Source organism: Boleophthalmus pectinirostris, unplaced genomic scaffold (genome assembly GCF_026225935.1).
Source record: "Boleophthalmus pectinirostris isolate CB_2022bp ecotype Guang Dong unplaced genomic scaffold, ASM2622593v1 HiC_scaffold_6, whole genome shotgun sequence".
In the NCBI taxonomy this organism is placed as follows: Eukaryota; Metazoa; Chordata; class Actinopteri; order Gobiiformes; family Gobiidae; genus Boleophthalmus; species Boleophthalmus pectinirostris.
The window spans coordinates 3,584,493-3,608,011 of record NW_026571447.1 but is presented as its reverse complement, the minus strand read 5'-3'; the positions used below and the strand labels follow the sequence as shown (position 1 = coordinate 3,608,011).

At 38.6% G+C, this 23,519-nt stretch overlaps 1 protein-coding gene across 20 annotated transcripts in view; it reads right to left on the bottom strand.

Moving 5' to 3' along the window:
• Positions 1-154: 154 nt before the first annotated feature.
• LOC110163986 (NACHT, LRR and PYD domains-containing protein 12-like) overlaps positions 155-23,519 on the bottom strand; it is a 65,896-nt gene continuing 42,531 nt past the window's right edge. For 8 of the 20 annotated variants that reach the window (XM_055164225.1, XM_055164229.1, XM_055164230.1 and 5 more), the window contains 15 exons: positions 13,952-14,053; positions 13,441-13,542; positions 12,885-12,986; positions 12,130-12,231; positions 11,965-12,054; positions 11,809-11,861; positions 9,977-11,738; positions 9,456-9,620; positions 8,544-8,717; positions 8,049-8,219; positions 6,999-7,175; positions 6,397-6,573; positions 5,631-5,807; positions 4,128-4,304; positions 155-1,928 (listed from right to left, as the gene is read on the bottom strand). In XM_055164225.1, coding sequence (XP_055020200.1) covers positions 1,478-1,928; positions 4,128-4,304; positions 5,631-5,807; positions 6,397-6,573; positions 6,999-7,175; positions 8,049-8,219; positions 8,544-8,717; positions 9,456-9,620; positions 9,977-11,738; positions 11,809-11,861; positions 11,965-12,054; positions 12,130-12,231; positions 12,885-12,986; positions 13,441-13,542; positions 13,952-14,053 — 3,982 coding nt within the window. In that variant the 3' untranslated portion in view covers positions 155-1,477. Of the gene's footprint in view, positions 1,929-4,127; positions 4,305-5,630; positions 5,808-6,396; positions 6,574-6,998; positions 7,176-8,048; positions 8,220-8,543; positions 8,718-9,455; positions 9,621-9,976; positions 11,739-11,808; positions 11,862-11,964; positions 12,055-12,129; positions 12,232-12,884; positions 12,987-13,440; positions 13,543-13,951; positions 14,054-14,750; positions 14,891-19,994; positions 20,066-21,735; positions 21,759-22,404; positions 22,576-23,519 lie in introns of those variants that run through there. The other 12 variants (XM_055164234.1, XM_055164235.1, XM_055164236.1 and 9 more) reach the window with 12 other exon arrangements.

Sequence of the window (23,519 nt, the reverse complement as noted above, 5' to 3'; positions counted from 1 at the left end):
AGTAGTGCTTTCAGTTAGCATCACACCCCCAGAAAAAATGAATGGGGGTAAAATATAAAAAGAAGCAGACTATTTAAAAAGAGACTAAGAACTCACTAAAAGGCTAAAAAGGTTCTAAAGACTAGGGAGCAGTGTCAATAAAAATAAACCAAGGAACAATACAATACATTTATTTACATAAAAAAAAAACAATCAGTGAGGTAAAACCAGTGTTGGGAAGTTTACTTTTAAAATGTATTCCACTACAGATTACAGATCCCAAAATGTAGTTTGTAACGTAATCTGAATACTTTGGATTACTTGATTTGCTGTAGAGAAGCAAAGATGAGGAAATCGTAACATAAGATGTTTTGTCTGCTAAAAGAAAATAAAAAAGCCGAGTCTTTACTTAACCAAATTAAAAATATTATTGATAGAAGACGAGGAGACACGTCCACACAGCATGATTTAGTCCTGGTTTAGTCCTGGTATAGATCTGTTTTAGTCCTGTTTAGTCCTGGTTTAGACCTGGTTTAGACCTGGTTTAGTCCTGGTTTAGACCTGGTTTAGTCCTGGTTTAGACCTGGTTTAGTCCTGGTTTAGTCCTGTTTTAGTACTGTTTTAGTCCTGGTTTAGACCTAGTTTAGATCTGGGTTTAGTCCTGGTTTAGTCCTGTTTTAGTCCTGGTTTAGACCTGGTTTAGTCCTGTTTTAGTCCTGGTTTAGACCTGGTTTAGTTTGGGGTTTAGACCGGGTTTAGTCCTGTTTTAGTCCTGGTTTAGTTTCCAGTCATGAGTGGAATTACAGAGAAAAAAGGTCATTAAAAACAGGAAGTGAAACCACAAAGCATGCGCAGAAAAAAATAATTTCAAAATAAAAGCACACAAATAAAACATGCAATAAAAATAGGAATAAAATCACTGCAAAAAGCACTTGTGTATTTTTACTCAGTTACAAGCACAACTCTCTATAAAGTGAAATGGGAGTGACCTCATTGGATCAGTTTAAATGGAAACAGAAACAAACAACACTAACTCAGTACACTGTGTTAAGAATTAGAAAAAAGTTAGATTTGATTTTGATCAATGGAGGTTTTGTACAAAATGCACATACACAACCAGTCAAAAGTTTGGACACACCCTTTCATTCAAAGTTTTGTTTACTTCTTTTTCCTACTTTCTACATTTTATACATACAGAAGACATCAATTATATGAAGTATGATATATGGAATTATGTATGTTTTTGAAGAAAAAGGTGGCTACATCAAGGATTTGAATATAAAAGAGTTATTTAACTTTTTCACTTGCTCCATAATTCCATATACACTGCTCAAAAATGAAAGGAACACTTTGAAAAGATAATCTCATATATAGTCATAGTAATAGTTTTTATCATCATAGTTATTGTTTCCATCGTTGTGGTCATTGTTTCCATCATTGCATTCATCGTTTTTAGTGGTGTAGTCATAGTTTCTATTGTCATAGTGAATTAATCGCTTCAATCATCATAGTAATCATGTCCATCGTTGTAGTCATCGTATCTATCATCGTAGTCATCGTTTCTATCGTCATAATTGTCGTAGTCATCGTTTCTATCATCGTAGTCATCGTATCTATCATCGTAGTCATCGTTTCTATCGTCGTAGTCGTCGTCTCTGTCGTCGTAATCGTCTCTGTCGTCGTAATCGTCTCTGTCGTCGTAATCGTCTCTGTCGTCGTAGTCATCGTTTCTATAATCATAGTCATCATCACTATGATACATCACTCCATGTGCAAATGATATAAAAGTAATGTCCAGGTGACAGGTTCCAATCCGGTCGAGGTCCTTCTCGTCAGAAAGTGGATCTCCATCAACAGTCAAGCTCAGCTCTTTCAGCAACGATGACCCAGACTTCAGAATCGTTTTAATGGAAGAGAAACTGGATCTTGATATTCCACTGGAACATAATCTAAGAGAGAAAGAGGTTCAGCAAAAGATACAATTAAAACTGACACCACCAAGGACAGCAAATGTGTTGTTACTAAATACACAATAAATGTTTGAGTCAGGTTTCCCGAGTCAGTAAGATCATTACACACAATTACAAGTGCCCTAAACTGAAAGTAATTTCATAATTTTGAGTTCAGAGTGATTTGGGTGACAGATGCAATACTTTTTTTTAAAGGTACACTATATTGTCTCCATTGGAAAATCTGTTCTCTTTATTTGACTCATTCTTCAGTGCTGCTAGAACATCTCCACAGGAGCAGTGATGGGACTCATCTCCGTGATCTTCTTGCTAGACTTGTTTAGGACTTCTATGTTAGCTATTCTACCTTTAAATCCACCTAGACACAGGGAGGAACAATCAAACTACTGCGGCCGGGTGACTTGGGAATTGAACTCTTAAACTTCTTGCTGTGAAGTGTGTGCTAACCACTGCCCCAGGGTATTTTCAAACAAGATATATACTGCTCTAATTAAAGGAACACTCTGAAAACACATCAGATCTCAATGTGGAAAAAAAAATCTGTTGGACATCTATACAAATATGGACAGAGTTCTCTCATCTTTTTCAGTTAAACTATAGTGTCCCAGTTTTGAGTTTTGAAAATCTGGTCAGCCTATCGTACACAGATTCACACGACTGGGTAAATAAGCTGCATGGGATGGATCCAAAGACATCATAATTAAGATTTAAAAATGCTTAATAACAGTTATTTTGTCATGTAGTCTGCACTGAAATGGAAGAATCATGTTCTATATAGTTCCCTATGTTTTACTGTATTGTACAGTATATACTGTAGTACATTTGATGATACCATATCACAGTACTTTAATTACTGTTACACCCATAACAAATAGGGACCCGACCAAAATGAGGCTCAAGGGGGGACGGGTTCATATCGCCCCCCACAAGATGCCGCCCTGGGTGCCTGCCCCGTCAGGCCTCCCCCTAGGACCGCCCCTGACCATAGTTATCAACTATTAAGAAAAAGGTATTTTGAAGCATCAAATCTTCTCAAGCCAAAGGGCTCCAGTCCTAAGTAATTGAAGTTCAATTAAAAAAATACTCAGATGCATATGGTCTAGTAATAAATATGAATAAATCATGTGAATCAGTGTTGTGATCTCACTTCTCGGTCAGACGTCATCTTGGTTGTCTTTGTTTCTTTGTCAACATGCATGTTCAGCTGATTAGCCCACCTCGTGCACACATAGAGTTAAGTCTCTGTGTAATGTCTGGAGAGGACATGGTTGGTGCACTCATTCATACAAATGGGTCGGTAAAAGAATGGACCTTGTTACAGTGTGACCAAATTGTAATTGAAAACATGTCTATTGTTGATGTGCCTTGGACCTGGAAGTGACATAACACTTAAAAATTCTTTCAGCAACCACATACCACCCCGCCGCCTCTCCCCATGGGCAGTGACAGAAGTGGAGAGCCCAGTGCTCTCAGTCTGACCTGACACCTTGGACATGTTTACTATGGACGATTATACATGACCCTCTTAGGATCATTCAGGTATACACACTCTCCCACCACGGTAAGGTAACAGCAATTTACCCCAGCAGTGTCATATGTGTGAGTTCTAATTTTTCAGTGTCAACGGAGCATGTCCAGGCTTTTTAGCAGGGGAAAGAGAGGAAATGGGCATGCAGTGTCAAAATAAACTTCCAATGTCATTTCAAAATACATTCTCTAAAACCACTACAGTCGTGTAAACACCGTGCATCGCATCAGCAGCTCAGGGAATGACTTGTGATGGACTACGGAAAGTTTACAGTCATAAAGGATAAATATAAAGCACTTTACAGTATCAGACAGCAACAAAAACAACCTCTGAAGGAAAAAGTGCATGGTCCAGATGGTCAAAGTGAAATGGTGAGTAGCTTAATTAATGCAGCACTGCAGACACATCTTGTTATCGCTGCAAAGCATCGTCTCTCTTGTCAACTTTTGTATTGTGATATAAAACATAATTCATCCAATCAACTGTATTTAAACATGAGAATACACAGAGGCTGGGGTCACAGGAGCAGCTCTGTCTCTGGTGTAAACTGAAGCTTTTAAAAGTATACAGCTCTGTCTATGTAACATGTCGCTGTCGCTCCTGGTGTAAGATCTGGAACATTGTCCTACTAACTATTACATTATAAATACCTCAGTTTTTCTAGTCGACAGTCTGGACTCTGCAGAAATCCACACAGATGCTCCACCCCTGAGTCCTTTATATCACTGTTTTCACTGAGGTCCAGTGCTCTCAGGTGTGAGGGGTTAGACTTCAGAGCAGAGGCCAGAGAGGAGCAGCTGGACTCTGACAAACTGCAGCTGGACAATCTGAAAAAAATACACACACACAATGACATCTATCCTTTCATATGGAACCACACAATACAGCATTTCTTATTTTATCTAAACCATTCTCTGGTAGCTGCAGGCTAATAGGCTGAAAATACATTCATATTGTTGGAAAATGTGCTTTCATTTAACTCTTATTTATGCTTATTTGCCCCTGACTATGTTTTTTTATTTTATTTTATTATTTTGTTTATTTTAACAGTAAATTATAGCATGTCCTGCTAATGGCTGCACTTATGCCTGAACATGGCATTTGTCATGAACAAAGTGTGACACAGACGTCCTCTCTCCTCTCCTGGTGTCACTGTTGTTGCCCATGAATCCTCTCAGCGACTCCAAGAAGACCGGGTTCTCTACACTACTGTGAGGGGGGTACTCTGCCAGCCACTAGCTCTACCCTTGGGCAACACCAGAAAAGTGGAGGGAGTTGGTTTTTAGAGCCCAAGTTGTGCGTGGAGGTGAGCCTGAATAAGTTCTGGTGTCTCTCAACTTCCTGCATGAACTTGAGCTCCTTCACCCCCAGGAGAAAGCCAGACGCTGGGTCTGTGGGTTTGTTTTTGAGGACTCTCCCTCCAATTATTGCTTCATTCATAATATACTTGGCCCACATCATCTGTTTAACCTGAGCCCGTGACCAGTTGATTTTATGTTAAACATGCAGTAACACTACAATGGGGTCTAATAGGGGGAGCTCAGTGCTCTTGAGCTTCATGCAGGTTGTCTCTTCTTCAATTATATCCTGCGCTAACAACAGCAATATATATAAATTACTACTAAATCTCATCTCATGTGTTATATTATAATTTGTGTAAATTACCAAAGACTGTATTATTGCAGGGGTAGTGTGAAGCACTGTGAAATAATACTAATACTAATACTGAATACTGATGATGCAGATAGTTTTGTATTGAACTGTTCATGACATTCAGTTATAAACCAGTGTAGTGTGTAGTGTATGAATCTAGGATTAATTAGGATTAGGATTAAGTAGGAAATGTAAACTACAGGAAGATGCATCTTGATAACACCAGATGTACATTTCATCAGAAGATTCATGATGGTACAAACAGAGACACTGTGTTTGAAAGTTGGATAACATTTTTGGAATAAACTCTCTCAATTATTAAACACAACACTGGTGTTGTAGGACCTGTTTGCCATGAGAGCCCATACTAGTGCTCGGAGTTATTTTATGAGTTATGTGTTATGTGTGAGTTATTTTATTAATCAAGAGAAAGAAGACTTGAACTTTAAATGAAGCATAGTCTAATATTTTGGCAAAGAGTCTATCCATAATACACATACCTCAGATTTTCCAGTCGACAATCTGGACTCCGCAGAAATCCACACAGATGCTCCACCCCTGAGTCCTTTATGTCACTGTTTTCACTGAGGTTCAGTTCCCTCAGGTGTGAGGGGTTAGAATTTAGAGCAGAGGCAAGAGATGAACAGCTGGACTCTGACAAACTGCAGCTGGACAATCTGAAAAACACACACAATGTCATCTATCTATATGGAACCAGTGCATGTCCAGTATCCCTCTTAGGGACTCCAAGAAGGCCGACTCCTCTGCCAGTCCCTGTATCACCCCTAACAGGAGAGCCCTGCAGCACATAGTGAACACAGCCAGGAAGATCATTGATGTACCACTCCCCCTGCATATACACCACCCGCCTCACCCACAAAGCCATCACAAGTGTGAGTGTTGCAAGTCACACAATCTGTACAAGCCTCTGTTCCCACACCACCAGACTCACTAACAATTTCATCCACCAGACTGTTAGGATGCTGAACTCTCTCTCAAGATTATTTTAGCTTGATCTCTAGGAACAGAAACAGTTGAGAAGTTTCAGCCCATGCACTGACACACCTGTGTTAGATCACTTGTCTGTGACTACAGTAAACATCAGTCAAAAATAACTTTAGATTAAGAAATGAACCCTGGTTCTCTGAAACATGAGTGAGGCATCTCAATTATGGAACAGCTCTCCAAGCTGATTCCCCAGAAGCCAAGGTTTCACAAGGCAACTCAGTGTGTTCCTGGAGTTGATGAGGCATCTGAGGCACTGACCTGAGAGTCTCCAGTCGACAGTCTGGACTCTGCAGAAATCCACACAGATGCTCCACTCCTGAGTCCTTTATATCACTGTTTTCACTGAGTTCCAGTTTTCTCAGGTGTGAGGGGTTTGACGTCAGAGCAGAGGCCAGAGAGGAACAACTGGACTCTGACAAACTGCAGGACTTCACTCTGAAAATAACATGTTCATGTGAGGGTCTTAGATGTGTAAGAACCTGTCATGTACATGGGTGGCACGATTAGTAAATAGGTTTGTTCAGTATTAGTTGTGGCAAAAAAAGTGTTTTTAAATAAGACATTTGCTTTGATCCAGACAGTGTCCATTTGCTTTTGCTTAAGTTGGTAACAATGCTAATGCTGTATGAGCACAACAATCAAACGTCAATGTGATGAATAAACCTAGATAGTTTGTCCATATTTGTGGAGACAACGTTGGCTGTATAACATAAAATATGTTCATGTTCTAAATGACTCTTGTCTGTGACATTTTTGCCAATCGCCATCGTCTTGAGACTCAAAAAATGCCCAAGTTGAGATGCCAATGCTTTATAAGTGGAATGTAATGTATGTTTAAATGACGCTATGTTCACAATCACCTGAGAGTCTCCAGTCGACAGTCTGGACTCTGCAGAAATCCACACAGATGCTCCACTCCTGAGTCCTTTATATCACTGTTTGCACTGAGGTCCAGTTCTTTCAGGTGTGAGGGGTTTGACGTGAGAGCAGAGCCCAGAGAGGAACAGCTGGACTCTGACAAACTGCACATTCTCAATCTACAAAAACAGAAAAATGTCCAATTATTTAATGCAGGTCTGTTTATAAAAGGATCAGGTCCAGGTCCAAACTGATTGATGGTGCATCTGATATTTGAAGGGGTGTAAAGACAATACATTTTTATTGAATTTAAGTGTCAATATTCACATGCCTCAAATGAAGGGACAATGGACAGAATCAAAATACAGTCCAAGTCAAATGTAAGTGTTCTGTCAACTAAAAAAAAAAAAAATAATCTTTTCACTGAAGAAATGTATTATTTCTGAAATCTAAATACATGATTTAAAAGCCCAACTTGCTAAAATGTAAGTCCTTGTATTTCATAGTGACTTAGCGTGGTCACATGATTCATTTAAATGTATATTACCATTAGAAGGGTTAAATGCCCATCATTTCTTGTCTGTGATCCAGCATACACACTTCTTCAATACTTTAAGATGTGAGTCTGGTCACTGGTGAATCTCCCTGAGTTCCAATGGGTGTGATTGACAATTAAATTAGCCAATCAGGGACATGCATGATCTGTCCATATCAAAAGAAACAGATAGATCGACAGATAGATACAAGGACACTTTATTGACTTTACACTACAGAGTTTATCTAACTAAATATGGCTGCTTACAAGAAGAAAAAAAGGAAAAATCTGTTCAAAAACCCTAGACTTGTCAGGCATGTAAACATCAGAACAGAACAGTGATCTCTGCCAGAACCTTTAGGTTGTTTTGATCTGGACCTGGGTGAAGTGTTCCAACAGCAGATTAGATTGAAGAGGTAAATGTGTTTAAACCATGTCCACTTTTTATTACAATGAAACACTCCTGGATGACAAAGGAATGACACCAACATTGACATGATATTATTAAAGCACTGACCTCAATGTCTTCAGATGACAGTCTGGACTCTTCAGAAACTCACACAGATGCTCCACTCCTGAGTCCAGGTCATTATTCCTTAAATCCAGTTCTTTCACGTGAGCAGGGTTAGTTTTCAGAGCTGAGGCCAAAACAGAACAGCTCATCTGCGTCCAAGTGCAGTTCATATATCTGAAATAAACAATGTATTACATCACAGCTGTGCAGTATGGCAAAAACGGTTTTGTCATTGTCATTTTTTCAATAAAAAAAAAAAATAATAATAATAATAATAGGGCCAGGCTTTTCTCAGCAATTTTTAGGTGAGATTAAAAAAGAGATTAATTAGATTAATTAATTACAGATCATAATACATTTTTAAAAATCTCTTGACAGTTTTTTATTGTTATTAAAAGCAAAAAGTAAAATTTATTCTTCCAAAGTCCAAAAAGTCTGGAAGACATTAATGATAGCTAGCTAAAACATTAAAGAGTCACAGAGGGACACTGAACTAACCTGAGTGTTTCCAGGCAACAGTCTGGACTCTGCAGGAACTCACACAGCTGCTCCATGTATGACTCCAGTGAGTGGATGTTCATTAGACTCAGCTCTCTGAGGTGTGAGGGGTTGGACTTCAAAGCTGACACCAGAGGTGTTAAGCAGCACGCTGATCCCTGGTCCCATCTCAGCCTAAAAAATATGACCTTTACAATCAGTATCACGCCTTAAACCAAACCATGTTCACCCGCGCTGTGGTCCCCTCATGTACTGTGGCAACAATAGCAAACTTGAATCGCTTTTCAGATTCAGTTTTCAGCAAATGAAAACCATGCACTTATTTAGCGCCATTTACTTTATTACAACTTTATTACAATATACTTTTATATCACTGTCAGTATAGCAGCAATGGTGAATACACATAAACATAAAAACTTCTTATAATGAAAAAAAGTTCAGACTTTATAATTGGTACAGCAAGATTCAAGATTCAGGGGACTTGGGAGTGAATTTAAGACCTCACAGAACGGACTGAAGAGCTAGATTAAGAGGATTTTTAAAGGCTATAGCTAAGATAAGGCTATATATATTTTCATAAGTAAATAAAGGTCAATAGCCTAACTGTGAATACAGATTTGTCATCTGCCCGGTTAAATGGATGGCAAAGTAAAAAGCACATGCTAACGTATGCTGTATTTGACAAACATAAACGACAGTTCTACATAAGTTAGACTGACTTGTCTACATCTGTAAATATTAGAAATACCTTTATAATGTCTTTATGAATGAATATTTGTCCATATAATATATCCATATTTTAAAGAACACTGATCATTGTTGACATTTGTTTTGGCGATGAAGAAACATTAGAAGATCTGGGTTAAACCTCATCTATCTCAGCCTGTAATAATGAAAGTGGAGAGAGCTGACCTCAGAGTCTGCAGTCGACAGTTGGGATTCTGCAGTCCAGAGCACAGGATCTTCAGCCCTGAGTCCTGGATGGACATCAGCTCCAGCTCCTGCAGGTGGGAGGGGTCAGAACTCAGAGCAGATGCCACAATCTCAGCGTTAACATCTGATGGCTGACAGTCCAATCTGAAAAGAAGAACAGAACTATTAGCACTCCCACAAAAACCTTTCCAAATCCAAAGGCAGGGCTGGGATTGTAAAGCAACTATAATCTCCATGTAATTATCAATCAACACCATCCAATCAAACTCAAGAGATAAAACACCACATTAGAATAATTTTTAGGAAAGAAATCACTCACAGGCTACTGGTTTGGTCTGTGAAAACAGGTACAATGCTTAGGAGACATAATCTCCAAAACCATATGAAGCTTATATGAACTTTTAACTCTCATGATTTCCCCTCATCATTAATATACAGATACAAGTATAATGTATTTTGCTTAGATGCTTAGAGTGTTTAAAACTAAAGAAAACACTTACACAGCCTTTCTGCAGTTTCTTACACAAGGCACCAGTCTCTCTTTGCCTTGTTGTGACACGCTGTAGCTCCTCATGTCGAACTCCTCAATAACCTCCTCTGAGAACTGCAGCATGTAGGACAAGGCTGAGCACTGGATATCTGACAGTCTGGTGGACTTTCTCTGTGCCTTCAGGAGAACTTGGATCTCCTCTTGGACGTTGTATCTCATCTCCATCAAACAATGGATGAGGTTGATGCTTCTGTCAGCAGAGACCTGGGCCACGTTCATTTCCTTCAGATTATTTACGACTTTCTCTGTTGTTTCTACATCCATTTCCAACTGACCCAGAAGTCCCTGCAGGACTTTCAGGTTGGACTCAAGGCAGAGACCATGAAGGAACCGTGCAACCAGGTCCAGGTGGCCAGTTTTACTTTTAAGAGATTTTTTCATGACTTTTCTGAGAAAAATGGTGATAGTTGGATGCTGACGGTCATTTCGCAGAATCCATTTCAAGACATTTGACTCTATGTAGGTGTGAATCAGATAAACTGCAGCCAGAAACTCCTGGACACTCAGGTGAATGAAGCAGTAGATTGGTTTGTCAAGTAAGACACAATCTCTTATGAATATCTCTGAGCAAACTCCGACCTGAACTACAGCGTCCGTGACGTTCAAACCCACATGCTTCAGATCTTCTTCATAAAACAGGAGGTTTCCTGCCTCCAGCTGCTCGAAGGCCAGCCTGCCCAGCCTCAGCAGCAGTGTTCTGTCATCCACTGACAGCTCAGTGCCAGGCTGTCCCTGCTTCTCTGAGTCTTGTGGATACTTGAGTCTCTTTCTCCAGCTCTGACCCATCAGGAAGTGTGCGTACAGGTCAGTGAGGGTCTGGGGGAGTGTGTCCTTCTGCTCGGTGTTCATCATGTGGTCCAGGACGGTGGCTGTGATCCAGCAGAAGACTGGGATCTGGCACATGGTGTGGAGGCTGTGGGAGCCTCTGATGTGGGACAGGACAGTGTCACACTGCTGCTGGTCAGAGAACCTCTTAGTGAAATACTGTTTTTTTTGAGCATCAGTGACAAAGCCCCGCACCTCTGTGACCCTGTGCACATGATGAGCAGGGATCTGATTGGCTGCTGCCGGTCTGGAGGTGATCCATAAAAGGGCAGCAGGAAGCAACTTCCCATTGATGAGGTTCACTAGCAGTATGTTGACCTCTGACTTCTGTGTGACATCAGAGATGACCTCACAGTAGAAGTCCAGAGGCAGCCGACTCTCATCCAGGCCGTCAAAGATCAACAGGACTTTACGATGGAGCAGAGTCTGAGCCGAGAGAGTGCTCAGGGAGGGGTGGAACACCTGTATGAGCTCCAGCAGACTGTAGCGCCCCTCTCTGGTCAAGTTTAGCTCTCTGAAGGACAGCGGCAGCACCAGGTCCAGATCCTGGTTCTCTGAGCCCTGGGCCCAGTCCAGACAGAACTTCAGGACTGAGAAGGTCTTCCCCACTCCAGCCACTCCACTGGTCAGCACCAGCCTGAGGGTCCGCTGCTCTTCAGTGAAGGCCTTAAAAATGTCACTGCACCTGATCACAGAGTCTTGCACTGCGTCCTCCACTGTGACTGTCTCCAGCCAGATGACCTCGTGTTGGGCCTTGGTCTCAGGCCTCTGGCCCTCTGTGATGTACAGCTCTGTGTAGATGCTGTTTAAAGAGGCCTGAGGAGCAGCTCTGTCCATTCCCTCAGTCACACTCTCACTTCTCTTCTGCAGAATCTGCTTATATTCATCTAGACAGAAAACTCAGACATTGAACACCTGCATGCATGTTGAACTGTCACTGAATAACTCATCACTTACACAGACAGGATTCAAGGACCATGTCTGAATCTTCAATCTGCCGTGTCTCCTCTCTGTAAATGGAAGAGAGCCAGAGAGAGAGAGTGAGAGAGATATGAACTGATTGGATTTGAATTATAGGTAATATAACAACTGAACACACTGAAAAAGCCTTACATAGTTTCTGAAGGTGCAGATTCACAACTTAAGTTCATCTTTGATCCATCTCTCTTCAGTGACAAATCTCTGTGAGCTGGAGACACTGCTCTAATAAAGTAACAGAGAAAAATCAACAACAACAGCCTAGGGAAATAAGCAACTTTGAAGAACTCTCAAACGAACAAAGTGTTTAGAGGAGGTTCAGCTCTAAACTCTGGAGGTCTTTCCATGGACCAGTCACTCTTCACTGACAAACAGCTGGAGACTGGACGCTCTGCACTCTGTCTGTGGAAAACAAGACAACATAAAAACAACATATACACAACATCCAAGATACAACACAAACACTAGATTTAAGTCTGTTAACTACATCTTTGGGTTGGTCACATGAGGCGTGAGGCCAACTTATTTCTATGACAAGCTCCAGAGGACATCAAGTGTTCTAAGCGGCACATAGACCCAGAGTCATGTGCACAGACAGACCCAGTGCTCATTCATACAAACATAACACATATCCCATTCGACCTCAGAAGCTCAGCAGGGCTGGGTCTGGTTAGTACTTGGTTGGGAGACCACTGGGGAAATCAGGTGCCACAGAGAGGTCACAGAAACTGTTGTTGTGTCCTTAGGCAAGACACTTTACCTACATTGCCTAGTATGAAAGTGGTGTGTGCGCGAGTGATGGTGGTGGTGGTGGGAGGGGCCAATGGTGCAGATTGGAAGCCTCACTTTGTCAGTCTGCCCCAGGGCAGCTGTGGCTACAATAGTATCTTACCACCACCTAGTGTGGAGTGAATGAATAATGCTCTGTAAAGTGTTTTTGAGTGTCCAGAAAAGCACTATATAAAACTGATGCATTATTATCTCAAAATAACTAGTGGCCGTGTGAAAACAACCTTAGACAGGCTACAAGATCTAAAAAAAAGTCCCAAACATACAAAGTGTTTGGAGGAGGTTCAGCTCTAAACTCTGGAGGTCTTTCCATGGACCAGTCGCTCTTCACTGACAAACAGCTGGAGACTGGAGACTCTGCACTCTGTCTGTGGAAAACAAGACAACATAAAAACAACATATACACAACATCCAAGATACAACACAAACATTAGATTTAAGTCTGTTAACTACATCTTTGGGTTGGTTTTGTTCACTGCATCATCATTCACCACAAACACCATGAGTCACATGAGGCGTGAGGCCAACTTATTTCTATGACAAGTTCCAGAGGACATCAAGTTTTCTAAGAGGCACATAGACCCAGACTCACCTGCGCAGACAAACCCAGTGCTCATTCAACAAGTGTGACTCAAGGTCTTTTTTATAAGTAAATTTCAAGCACTTTTCACTTTAACTTTTAGAATCAGAATGTGGCAGTTTGGTTCACACCAACCTAAGCATTGCAAAAACTTTTTTTTTTTTTTTTACCTCAAACTAACTAGTGGCAGTGTGAAAACAACCTTAGACAGGCTACAAAGTCTAAAAAAGTCCCAAACTTACAAAGTGTTTGGAGGAGGTTCAGCTCTAAACTCTGGAGGTCTTTCCATGGACCAGTCGCTCTTCACTGACAAACAGCTGGAGACTGGACGCTCTGCACTCTGTCTGTGAAAAACAAGACAACATAAAAACAACATATAACCAACATCCAAGATACAACACAAACACTAGATTTAAGTCTGTTAACTACATCTTTGGGTTGGTCACATGAGGTGTGAGGCCAACTTATTTCTATGACAAGTTCCAGAGGACATCAAGTTTTCTAAGAGGCACATAGACCCAGACTCACCTGCGCAGACAAACCCAGTGCTCATTCATACAAACATATGTGATTCAATGTCTTTTTTTTTTTTTTTTTAGTAAATTCCAAGCACTTTTAACTTTTACTGTTAGAATCAGAATGGGGCTGTTCGGTTCACACCAGTCCAAGCTTTTATTTACCTGAACCTAACTAGTGGCCGTGTGAAAACAACCTTAGACAGGCTACAAGATCTAAGAAAAGTCCCAAACTTACAAAGTGTTTGGAGGAGGTTCAGCTCTAAACTCTGGAGGTCTTTCCATGGACCAGTCGCTCTTCACTGACAAACAGCTGGAGACTGGAGACTCTGCACTCTGTCTGTGGAAAACAAGACAACATAAAAACAACATATATACAACAGCAACATGTGCACAACTTCTACACATCACACATACAACATTTTCTAGGGCTGTAGCCGACTACAGACATGTCCTATTGATTGATTTGTTGTCTAAGAAGGAGGTGCACTCAAAAGACTACAACGGCACAGGGGTCAATGTAAAACTATTTATATGATTATATATTTACATAAAAGATAGATTAAACTCATGACTCAGTCCCAAATCTCCAGCTAGCTCACTCCATACTCTTTCTTCTCTACTGTCCCATATAAAACCTTAAATAGTAGACAAATTTTGGTCGAGCAAGACCCTATTGACCAATTAATCGACTTAAGGACACATACTGTACTTTTTCTTTATCAATGTTTTTATTTTGTAAAATGGAGATTTTAATGATGTGACGTTTGTGACTGAGTCGGCTCTTTTGAACGGTTCCTTAACGTGAACGGTTATAACTCCAAATCTTTTTCTATTGGTTTTTTACTTTAACCAAACGCTGCTATTTGGTTGTGGCATATGTAATGTGCCGCTAACAGGGAATTGTTTTAGGGAATCTTGAAACTGTGAAACTGTACGCATGTTTGTGTGTATTTTTTTATGGGACAGTGGCAACAGAGTTCAAGAGTTCAATGTTTTGAGATTCCCCCATGCCCCAGGATCCCAGAATTAGACACCTGTTGGTTTTTGGGGGAATCTCAAAACAGTGAAAGGAGTGATCATCCTGTATACGGTGCACATAAGGAAGAGAAGTCAGTCAAAGGGCGGAGAGGTCTTTTCTTCTAAGTTTGCTTTCACTCAGGACACCACAGTTGTCTCATACATGCAAAAGAAGAAGAAGAAAATATGAAAAATATGTTCTTCCTGCTCCTTGAAACATTTGGTATAGACACTTACTACGAGGAAATTCTTGGTCCGGGTCAAATTAAACCCAAACCGTACTGCGAAGGATTAAGAAATGAACAGTTTGTAAAGGTTAAGCATTTTTATACTGCTTAACAGTGAACCATCACAAGAGTCAGCACAGGAGCAGAGTAGGCAACACGAGTGACAGCTCTGTGCACAAGAAAACATATTTGGTCAAAAAAATAAATAAATGAGAGATTACACTTCATTTCAAAAACTAACTAACTAACTTTGAACCATTTAAAAAGGTCTGAGCCTTGGTTGTTTCTGTCTGTGATTAGTTTGTAGATTCAATTAATAGTAAAAGAGCAAAACCTTTTAAACTGCTCTTTGAAATTGTGAAAGTGATTTGTTTAAGGTGTAATTATCATTTTATTTATTGTTTTAATTTACATTTTACTACACAGAGCTGCAAGATTAGTCTCAATTGTACTGAAATATCAATTTTAATGGATGCAATCAGAAAACTTGTTGAAGTCCCATAATTTCTACCTCAAACAACAAAACCTTTTATTACCTCCGCCAAGGAGGTTATGTTTTTGTCGGCGTTTGTCTGTTTGTCTGTTTGTTTGTTTGTTTGTTTGTTTGTTTGTTTGTTTGTTTGTCTGTTAGCAACATAACTCAAAAAGTTATTGACCGATTTTGATGAAATTTTCAGGATTTGTTGGAAATGTGAAAAGGAAGAACTGATTTCATTTTGGGGGTGATCCGGAAGAAATCCTGGATTCTGGATCACTTTGAAATTTTAGTTAACATTGTGGTAAATGGGGCCAAAAATTTTGTTTCTCAATATCTCGGTTAATTATTGACCAAACCCCATGAAATTTGACTCAGGGATGGACAATGGGATCCTCTTTCATATTCCAAATTGAAAGATACGAGATAAATATTTATGGAAAACACAATTAATATGAGGGGGGCTGTAGTCCTTGGCGGAGGTCTGCCCTCTGAGTGCTTTTCTAGTCTTATATCTGCATCTATATCTTATCTGCATAAAAGGTGTTAAGCGTGCAGTTCAGATCTGTACAAACATGTTCTGAAGTGTGTGATACTGCCCCAGGCCTCCAGTTTATTGATTTCTTTTGTGTGTGTTTTAATTTCTTTCTAGTCTCGGTGGATTCCTGTTGTGGGAGTCCTGGTCCCTGATTGGTGGGACACTTCTACACTGGGCCAATCCTGCCTCACCTCCAGCCTCCTCCCCATATTTAAGAGTCTCTACAACTGTTCAGGGCTACTGGCCTTTGTGCCCCGTCTGCCAGTTTTGTGTGTTTCAGTGTGTCTCTTCAGTGTCAGTCACTCGTTTTTACACCAGTATGTGTCTGACTTTGCTTGTGTTGAGACACTCGGGTAGTTTAGTTTAGTTCTGTTTTGTGTCTTTTTATTTTGTTTAGTGATGGGCAGATGAAGCTTCATGAAGCATTGAAGCCTTTCATCCAACAGAGGCTTTGCACCGTCACGTGTCCCCATGGCAACGGTACCTACGCTGCCATGACACTGGGCACACTATGTCATTGACTTCAGCAGCATCGGAGAAACATGGGCAGGTTTTGTTGTGTATTTGGTTGTTCTAGACGCTCTGAAAGGGACAAAATGATTTGTTTCTTCACTGTTCCTCTGGAAATGACTCATCAGGATCAAACAAGGGAATTATCAAAAAAAAACCACACGGATTATGGCTAGAGAACATAAACCGCAAAGAGATTTCCAATGGTACCATCAAGACACCTGAAGTTTCATCAAGGTGTTTGCTATTTCAATTGTTTCATAGTTTATTTAATGAAAGAAGCACATTTACTGAACTAAAATTTCATTAATTTATCCAGGAAAACCTGCACTAGTTTACGATTCAATGAACCCACACTGAGCTCCTATGATCAACATGACGCATGAGTCGAAGAGTCTGTGAGCCGAACCTCCAAAGAATCGACCATGAAAAGATCCTCACGAACGTTAGAAAGATCCACTCACAAAAAGTGATAAATTCTAGAAGACATAGTTGTAGATAAACAAAACAATAAAGAAAACATGGGTCCTACGACGAGTGACATGTTTATATGTGCGCTGGAAGACACAGTTTCTACTGCCACTCACACTGCAAATGTTTACTTTTTACATTTTAGTTCAGTAAATGTGCTTCGCTCATTAAATAAACTATAAAACAATTTAAATAGCAAATACCTTGATAAAAGTGACGTGAGTGTGTCTTGATGGTAACATAGGAAATCTCTTTATGTTCTCTAGCCATAATTCCTGTCTTTTTTTTGATAATTCCCTTGTTTGATCCTGATGAGTCATTTCCAGAGGAACAGTGAAGAAACAAATCATTTTGTCCCTTTCAGAGCGTCTAGAACAACCAAATACACAACAAAACCTGCCCATGTTTCTCCGATGCTGCTGAAGTCAATGACACTGTGCCCGGTGTCATGGCGGCGTAGGTACTGTTGCTATGGGGGACATGTGACGGTGCAAAGCCTCTATAGGTTCTTGAAGCTTCATTTGCTCTAGTAGGACATGTACTGGATGCAAAAATATCAGTTGGCATGAATTTGGCACACAGGGGGTGGCATTTTGCAGGAAGTCTGAATAAAACTGTCAGTAAAATAAAGAAGTATGCAAAACACATATTGTAGTGATGGCAGTATGGAAAATGATTATTTGGAAATGATGAAAATGGAAATCGCAGCAAAATCTGATCCACTTCCTGAATCAGTCACGCGGTACAGTCGGGCAGCGAGGCTTTGGACGTCATCATTTTCAGCTCCTCCCTACGTGAAGCAAGCCTCGATATTTGCATTGCAAAAACACCCCTCCTCTCCACTCGGCACATGCTTCAAAACCTCGATATGGAAAGTCACATCACTAATTTGGCCACTCGATTGTGTTTGTGGGTTTATGTGGCTTTACTTTAGGGCACTTGTGATTTAGTTTGGTTGTGTTTGACTCGTGTTTGTATAGTCCCGTGTGACCTGTTTTTTGGCACAAAACTCATTCTTTGTTAATCCTGTTATTTTGTTTCTTTCTTTTAGCCTGTTTTGTTCATTTACCTTTTACATTTCTGTTAAACATTACTTAATCTATTCCATTCTTCACCTTGGTTTTTTTTTTTTTTTTTTTTTTTTTGTTACTTCCTTGACCCTAGCGAGCTGGGTCATAACAATTTGATTCTAGTTTTAGTTTGTCGGTTTTTTTAGTTTTTTTTTTTGTCTTTTTCAGAATCCTATTATGTAAACAGAAATTGCAAATCTTTTTATTATATTATATATTATATATATATATATATATATATATATATATATATATATATATATATATATATTATATATATATATATTTTTTTTTAAGGATTTTGAGAATATATATAAAACAAAAATAGACAAAAAACAAAACCCTCCCACACCCCACTCCTTTTTCCACACTGAACACAACAATACACAATGTTCAAAAAAGTATTAATAGAATCATAAAAAAAATATATATATATATATATATATATATATATTTTTTTTTTTTCTTAATTTATTTATATATTTTTGAATGTATTTGTTATGGGTGAGTGTTTGAGTGTGTGCGTTTATGTGTATGTATGTAAATGTATGTCATTTGTATATATTAATGTAATTATGTTATTTTTATTTTTATTATTATTTTCTGGTCAATATTATTATCATTATTATAATTATTATTATTATTATTTTTTTTTTTTCTCCTTTTTCTTTTCAGCGTCTGTTAAGGGTGGGGGTGGGGTGGGGAGGTTGAATTGGGGTTTGGGAATGGGGAGGAGGGGGTTTAAATGTGGTATTTGTACACTTGTATATTTTGTGGCAAAAAATTAAATAAAATATATATGAAAAAAAAAAAAAAAGGAAAAATATGCACATTTTGGCAGCATTTGTGGCCAACAGCACAAAATTGTATTAATTTTAGTGGTGCAACATCTCCCAAAGTCAAATATTTGGGCTCAACATGCAAAATCCACACATAATTTATCCAAAAATCATTTAATCTAATCATAATTGCAATGTTTGTCACAAAATTCACAATTAGATATTCTCCTCAAATCACTCAGCCTTATTACTTTTTACTATCCACACTTTTTTTTATTTGTGGTGTATTATATGACTATTGTAGTCAGGGTCAACCATCATGGGGATGTTATTGCTTTGCCTTGAATGTTCCACAGTATAGAATTACAGTTATTCATCATCTCAAATATGTATTAGAGCTGCTACTACTACTGCTACTACTACTACTACTACTGCTACTACTTTGATGAACTTGTATCTAAGAAGAGTTACCAAGTATTTGTATTTGCTTTGGACCCATGTGCATCAGAGTAAATCACAGTCTAGCAAACTGAGCTTGGATTTTCTTTATGATTTTTGACTGTTCAAAGTTGAAAGTTTGGATATTCATTGAAGCAAGTTGTTATTTTGACTGGTTGTTGGCTTGTAATAAAAAACAAAAAAACAAAAAATAAAACATTTAAAAAGGAGTTCAAAAGCTACAGGCTATAGAGACATTCTTTATTTAAATTGTTGTTATTATTTTATATTCTGCTTGTTCTGGATTTGGTGTTTAAGCAAAACTATTATTAAACATTTATTTTAATAAAAAGTTTAAAAAAGTTTAAGATTACATATCTCGAAAAAAGAGAAAACATGCAGATGAAATTTTTCAAAAAATATTTAGTTTGGCCTAGGACTTAATCTCAGTTTTTAATTTTGGCCTCTGTGAATTTGAGTTTGACTCTCCTGTTTTAGATGAATATTGTGATTTCAAATGTGCAAACTATAACAGAATGATCCACGGGTGTCATAGATGAACTATATAGCAGACACAAACACAGTATATCTCCTTTAATGCCATACTGTGGAACATTTCAGGTAATGGTCATTCAGGGTGGAGAGATCTCTGAACCTCAGCCATGTGAATAAAGAACAATTGCACTTTACTCACTTTTTGGTCTTTTTTATATTCAGTGAAGTTTTGGATGTGCAGATTCTCCTGTTACTTACTGTGATGTACTGTGATCTTCTAGAAGCTTCCTCGTCGGATTCACTTCACCAGACTCCATATTTAAGAGAGTCTGAAACACAAAAGCCACATTAAGACCAAGAAAACAGGAGGACTGTATGTGACTAAAGAAATTCTTGGTTTGACTAAAGATAAAACTTGTGAAAAGCTCTGAAAACGATCACATGTCTTTATGTCTCTGACCCAAACTGCACTGACAGGACGACACCTGAAGGGGGAGTTCATGCAAAAACAACTATTTATGCAGAAAAAAATACCATTTGTTTATTTTGGGATTAACAATCTGTTTCTCAGGGAGTCCTGGCCCCACAGGAGGATTCTTGTGGACAAGTTTTAAGAGGTAAAGAAACCGGAAAACCTGGAGGAAACCTGCACAACGAGAACATGCAAACTCCACACAGAAATACTACTACTACTACTACTACTACTACTACTACTACTACTACTACCACTACTACTAGTGCTACTGTTACTACTACTACTGTTACTACTACAACTACTACTACTACAACTACTACTCTTACTACTATTACTACTACAACTACTACTGCTACTACTACTCCTACTACTGTTACTACTACTACTCCTGTTACTACGACTACTACTGCTGTTACTACGACTACTACGACTACTACTACTACTACTACTGTTACTACTACTACTATTATGAAACAGTGTATGTGTATAAAAACAGATTAAACTTCATCATAAATCTAATCTGTAATCTGCTTTTTTACATAGAAATACAAAACAAATATCAAATCTTCAGATAATTCAGTCGCTCACTCACTTTCTGATGTTGTCCCAAAATAAAATAAGTAGTTGATACATTTTGGTCGACCAAAACTCCACTGACCAGTAAAATCGACTGAAGGACATACAGCCCTAACACACACGCACACACACACACACACACACACACACACACACACACACACACACACACACACACACACACACACACACACACACACACACACACACACACACACACACACACAGAGGTAGGAAGGTTCCTACAGTGTGAAAACCTCTGTTGTGTTCAGATGTGTCATTACTGTAGCCTTATTTATTTATTTATTTATTTATTTGTAAAGGGACAGCACAATTCATGAACATTTAACTTGTAAATATGCAGTGTTGGGGAGGAACAGATTACATGTACCAGAGTTATGTAATCAGAGTACAAATTATGAGTAACTGTATTCAGTTACAGTTACTGTTTCAGTGAGTGGTAATTAGATTACAGTTACTTGGTTGAAATAAATAAATTACTCACAGGTATTTTGCTGTTTTAATATTTTAGGCTATATCCCCCTTTTTTTTTGGTAATTCCACTCATTGCCGGACATTAAACCAGGTCTAAACCAGGTCTAAAACCAGATCTAAACCAGGTCTAAACCAGATCTAAACCTGGTCCAAACCAGGTCTAAAACCAGGTATAAACCAGGTCTAAACCAGATCTAAACCTGGTCCAAACCAGGTCTAAAACCAGGTCTAAACCAGGTCTAAGACAGGCCTAAAACAGGTCTAAAACCAGATCTAAACCAGGTCTAAAACCAGGTCTAAACCAGGTCTAAAACCAGGTCTAAAACCAGGTCTAAACCAGGTCTAAAACCAGGTCTAAAGTACTCAGATTACATTACTCACTTTAAGTAATTTAATGGATTACGTTACAAACTATATTTTGGTGTGTGTAATCTGTAATCTGTAGGGGATTACATTTTAAAAGTCACCCTCCCAACACTGTAAATATGTAAGGATAAAGCAGAGTGGCTAATTCCCATCTTCAGTCCCTCGGCAGTTTGAAGTGAAATCATCTACAGGACAGGGAAAAGTACACAGAACACCAGGTGAAGTGCAGTACTCTCCAATGATGGGAAGAATACTTGTATTAAAATGTATTACGTTACAGAATACTGAATACTTGCATTCAAAACTGGCCTATTTTGTGAAATTATAAATGAAATTATAGTGTAAAGCTGCAACATACATTGGATTAAAAACAGCGTCGTATTTATAAATTGGTAAACACTGCATTTGAAAATGATTTAGAGACCATGTCAGGTCAGGCTATATTTGTAGGTTAGAATTAAGCAAGAGTATGTTTGTATGTAAGGGTGTTTGGTTTGGTTTGGTTTTGTTTTGGATGAATCATGGTCTATCTCCCATCGTGCCTTGCCCATATCCACAGAAATGTTGTGTCTTGTGGGACTAAAAAACAACGGATCATTACGCTCTGGGTTTTGCTTTCAGTTTGTTTCACTTTCATTTTCTGCTGCTGTCACGAGTCTCGCGCTGAAATCACCGCCTAACGCGTTTACATATATAATATATATGTACTATTTCTTTACAAATAACCCGTGAACCAACACGTGAATAAACACTCACCTCAATAAATACGACTCCGAGTGAGTGAGTTTTATTGACGAACTTCCTGTTTCGAGTCTTATCTCTTATCTCCGCCTACAACAGCGTCACTTCATCCCGATTTTAAAGTTTTGGTTCACATTTAACAGTACTAACTTTAAACTGTGTCTCCTTCATCCTCTCATCATAACGTAGCCCTTTATAAAAGTAGTGTTGTGCTCTAGAGCTGCGAGCGGAGCTTCAGGCAGGTTTCACTGTTACACTGCTGCCATCTACAGGCGCACCGAGGAAACTTTCTGAACTGGACAAAACGATCCAGTTTATCTCAGTGTCCAGTGGAGAAAGTCTGTATACGGAACCTTCTCCCATATCCTGCCTATTCATTTATCTGTATTTCTGTGATGAAATAACAATTATAACAATGAGCAATTTTTGCAAAAACGTAATAAAACAGGAGCAGTTAAAGAGGAAAATGATTAAAAAAAAATGTATAAACTCTACTTATTTTACTATAGTTATATAATTAACAAATTTCTTTCTCTCTCTTTTTTCCCATTACAATTTTGCATATATACAAACATAATATTTACATACAAAAACAGATGAACAAGACGCACAGAGATAAACACATAAGAGTAATTCACTGACTCGGATTAATAATTAATAACATGTAATTAGATTGTTTATCTTTCTAATGATTTAAAATAATATTTTTGATTGCATTTGAATTGAAGGATATGAGGACTGGTATTATTCCACTTACAGCAATGAATACAATATTTAAAATAATAAAAATAAAATAAAAATATCCCTTTTCCTGAGCTTAATTCCCACACTACACACAATTTTTTTAAAAGTTTAAAATTTCACACACAAAAAATAACATTTCCTTTATACAATCATAAAAACAATGTTAAACTGATTCATTCTCTGTATTACAAAATATACACGGGTCACATTTAGGTTTACTTATATATTTTTTCCATAAATGAATTTGTTGGATAGATCAAATGTATGATTTTAAAAGAAACCTCTGTGATTTTATTGTTCACTAAAGGGTCATTCCACACCAAATCTCCAAACAATCAGCTCAGATTTGACAGAAAAGGATGTGTACACACTTTTCTGTAGAAAAG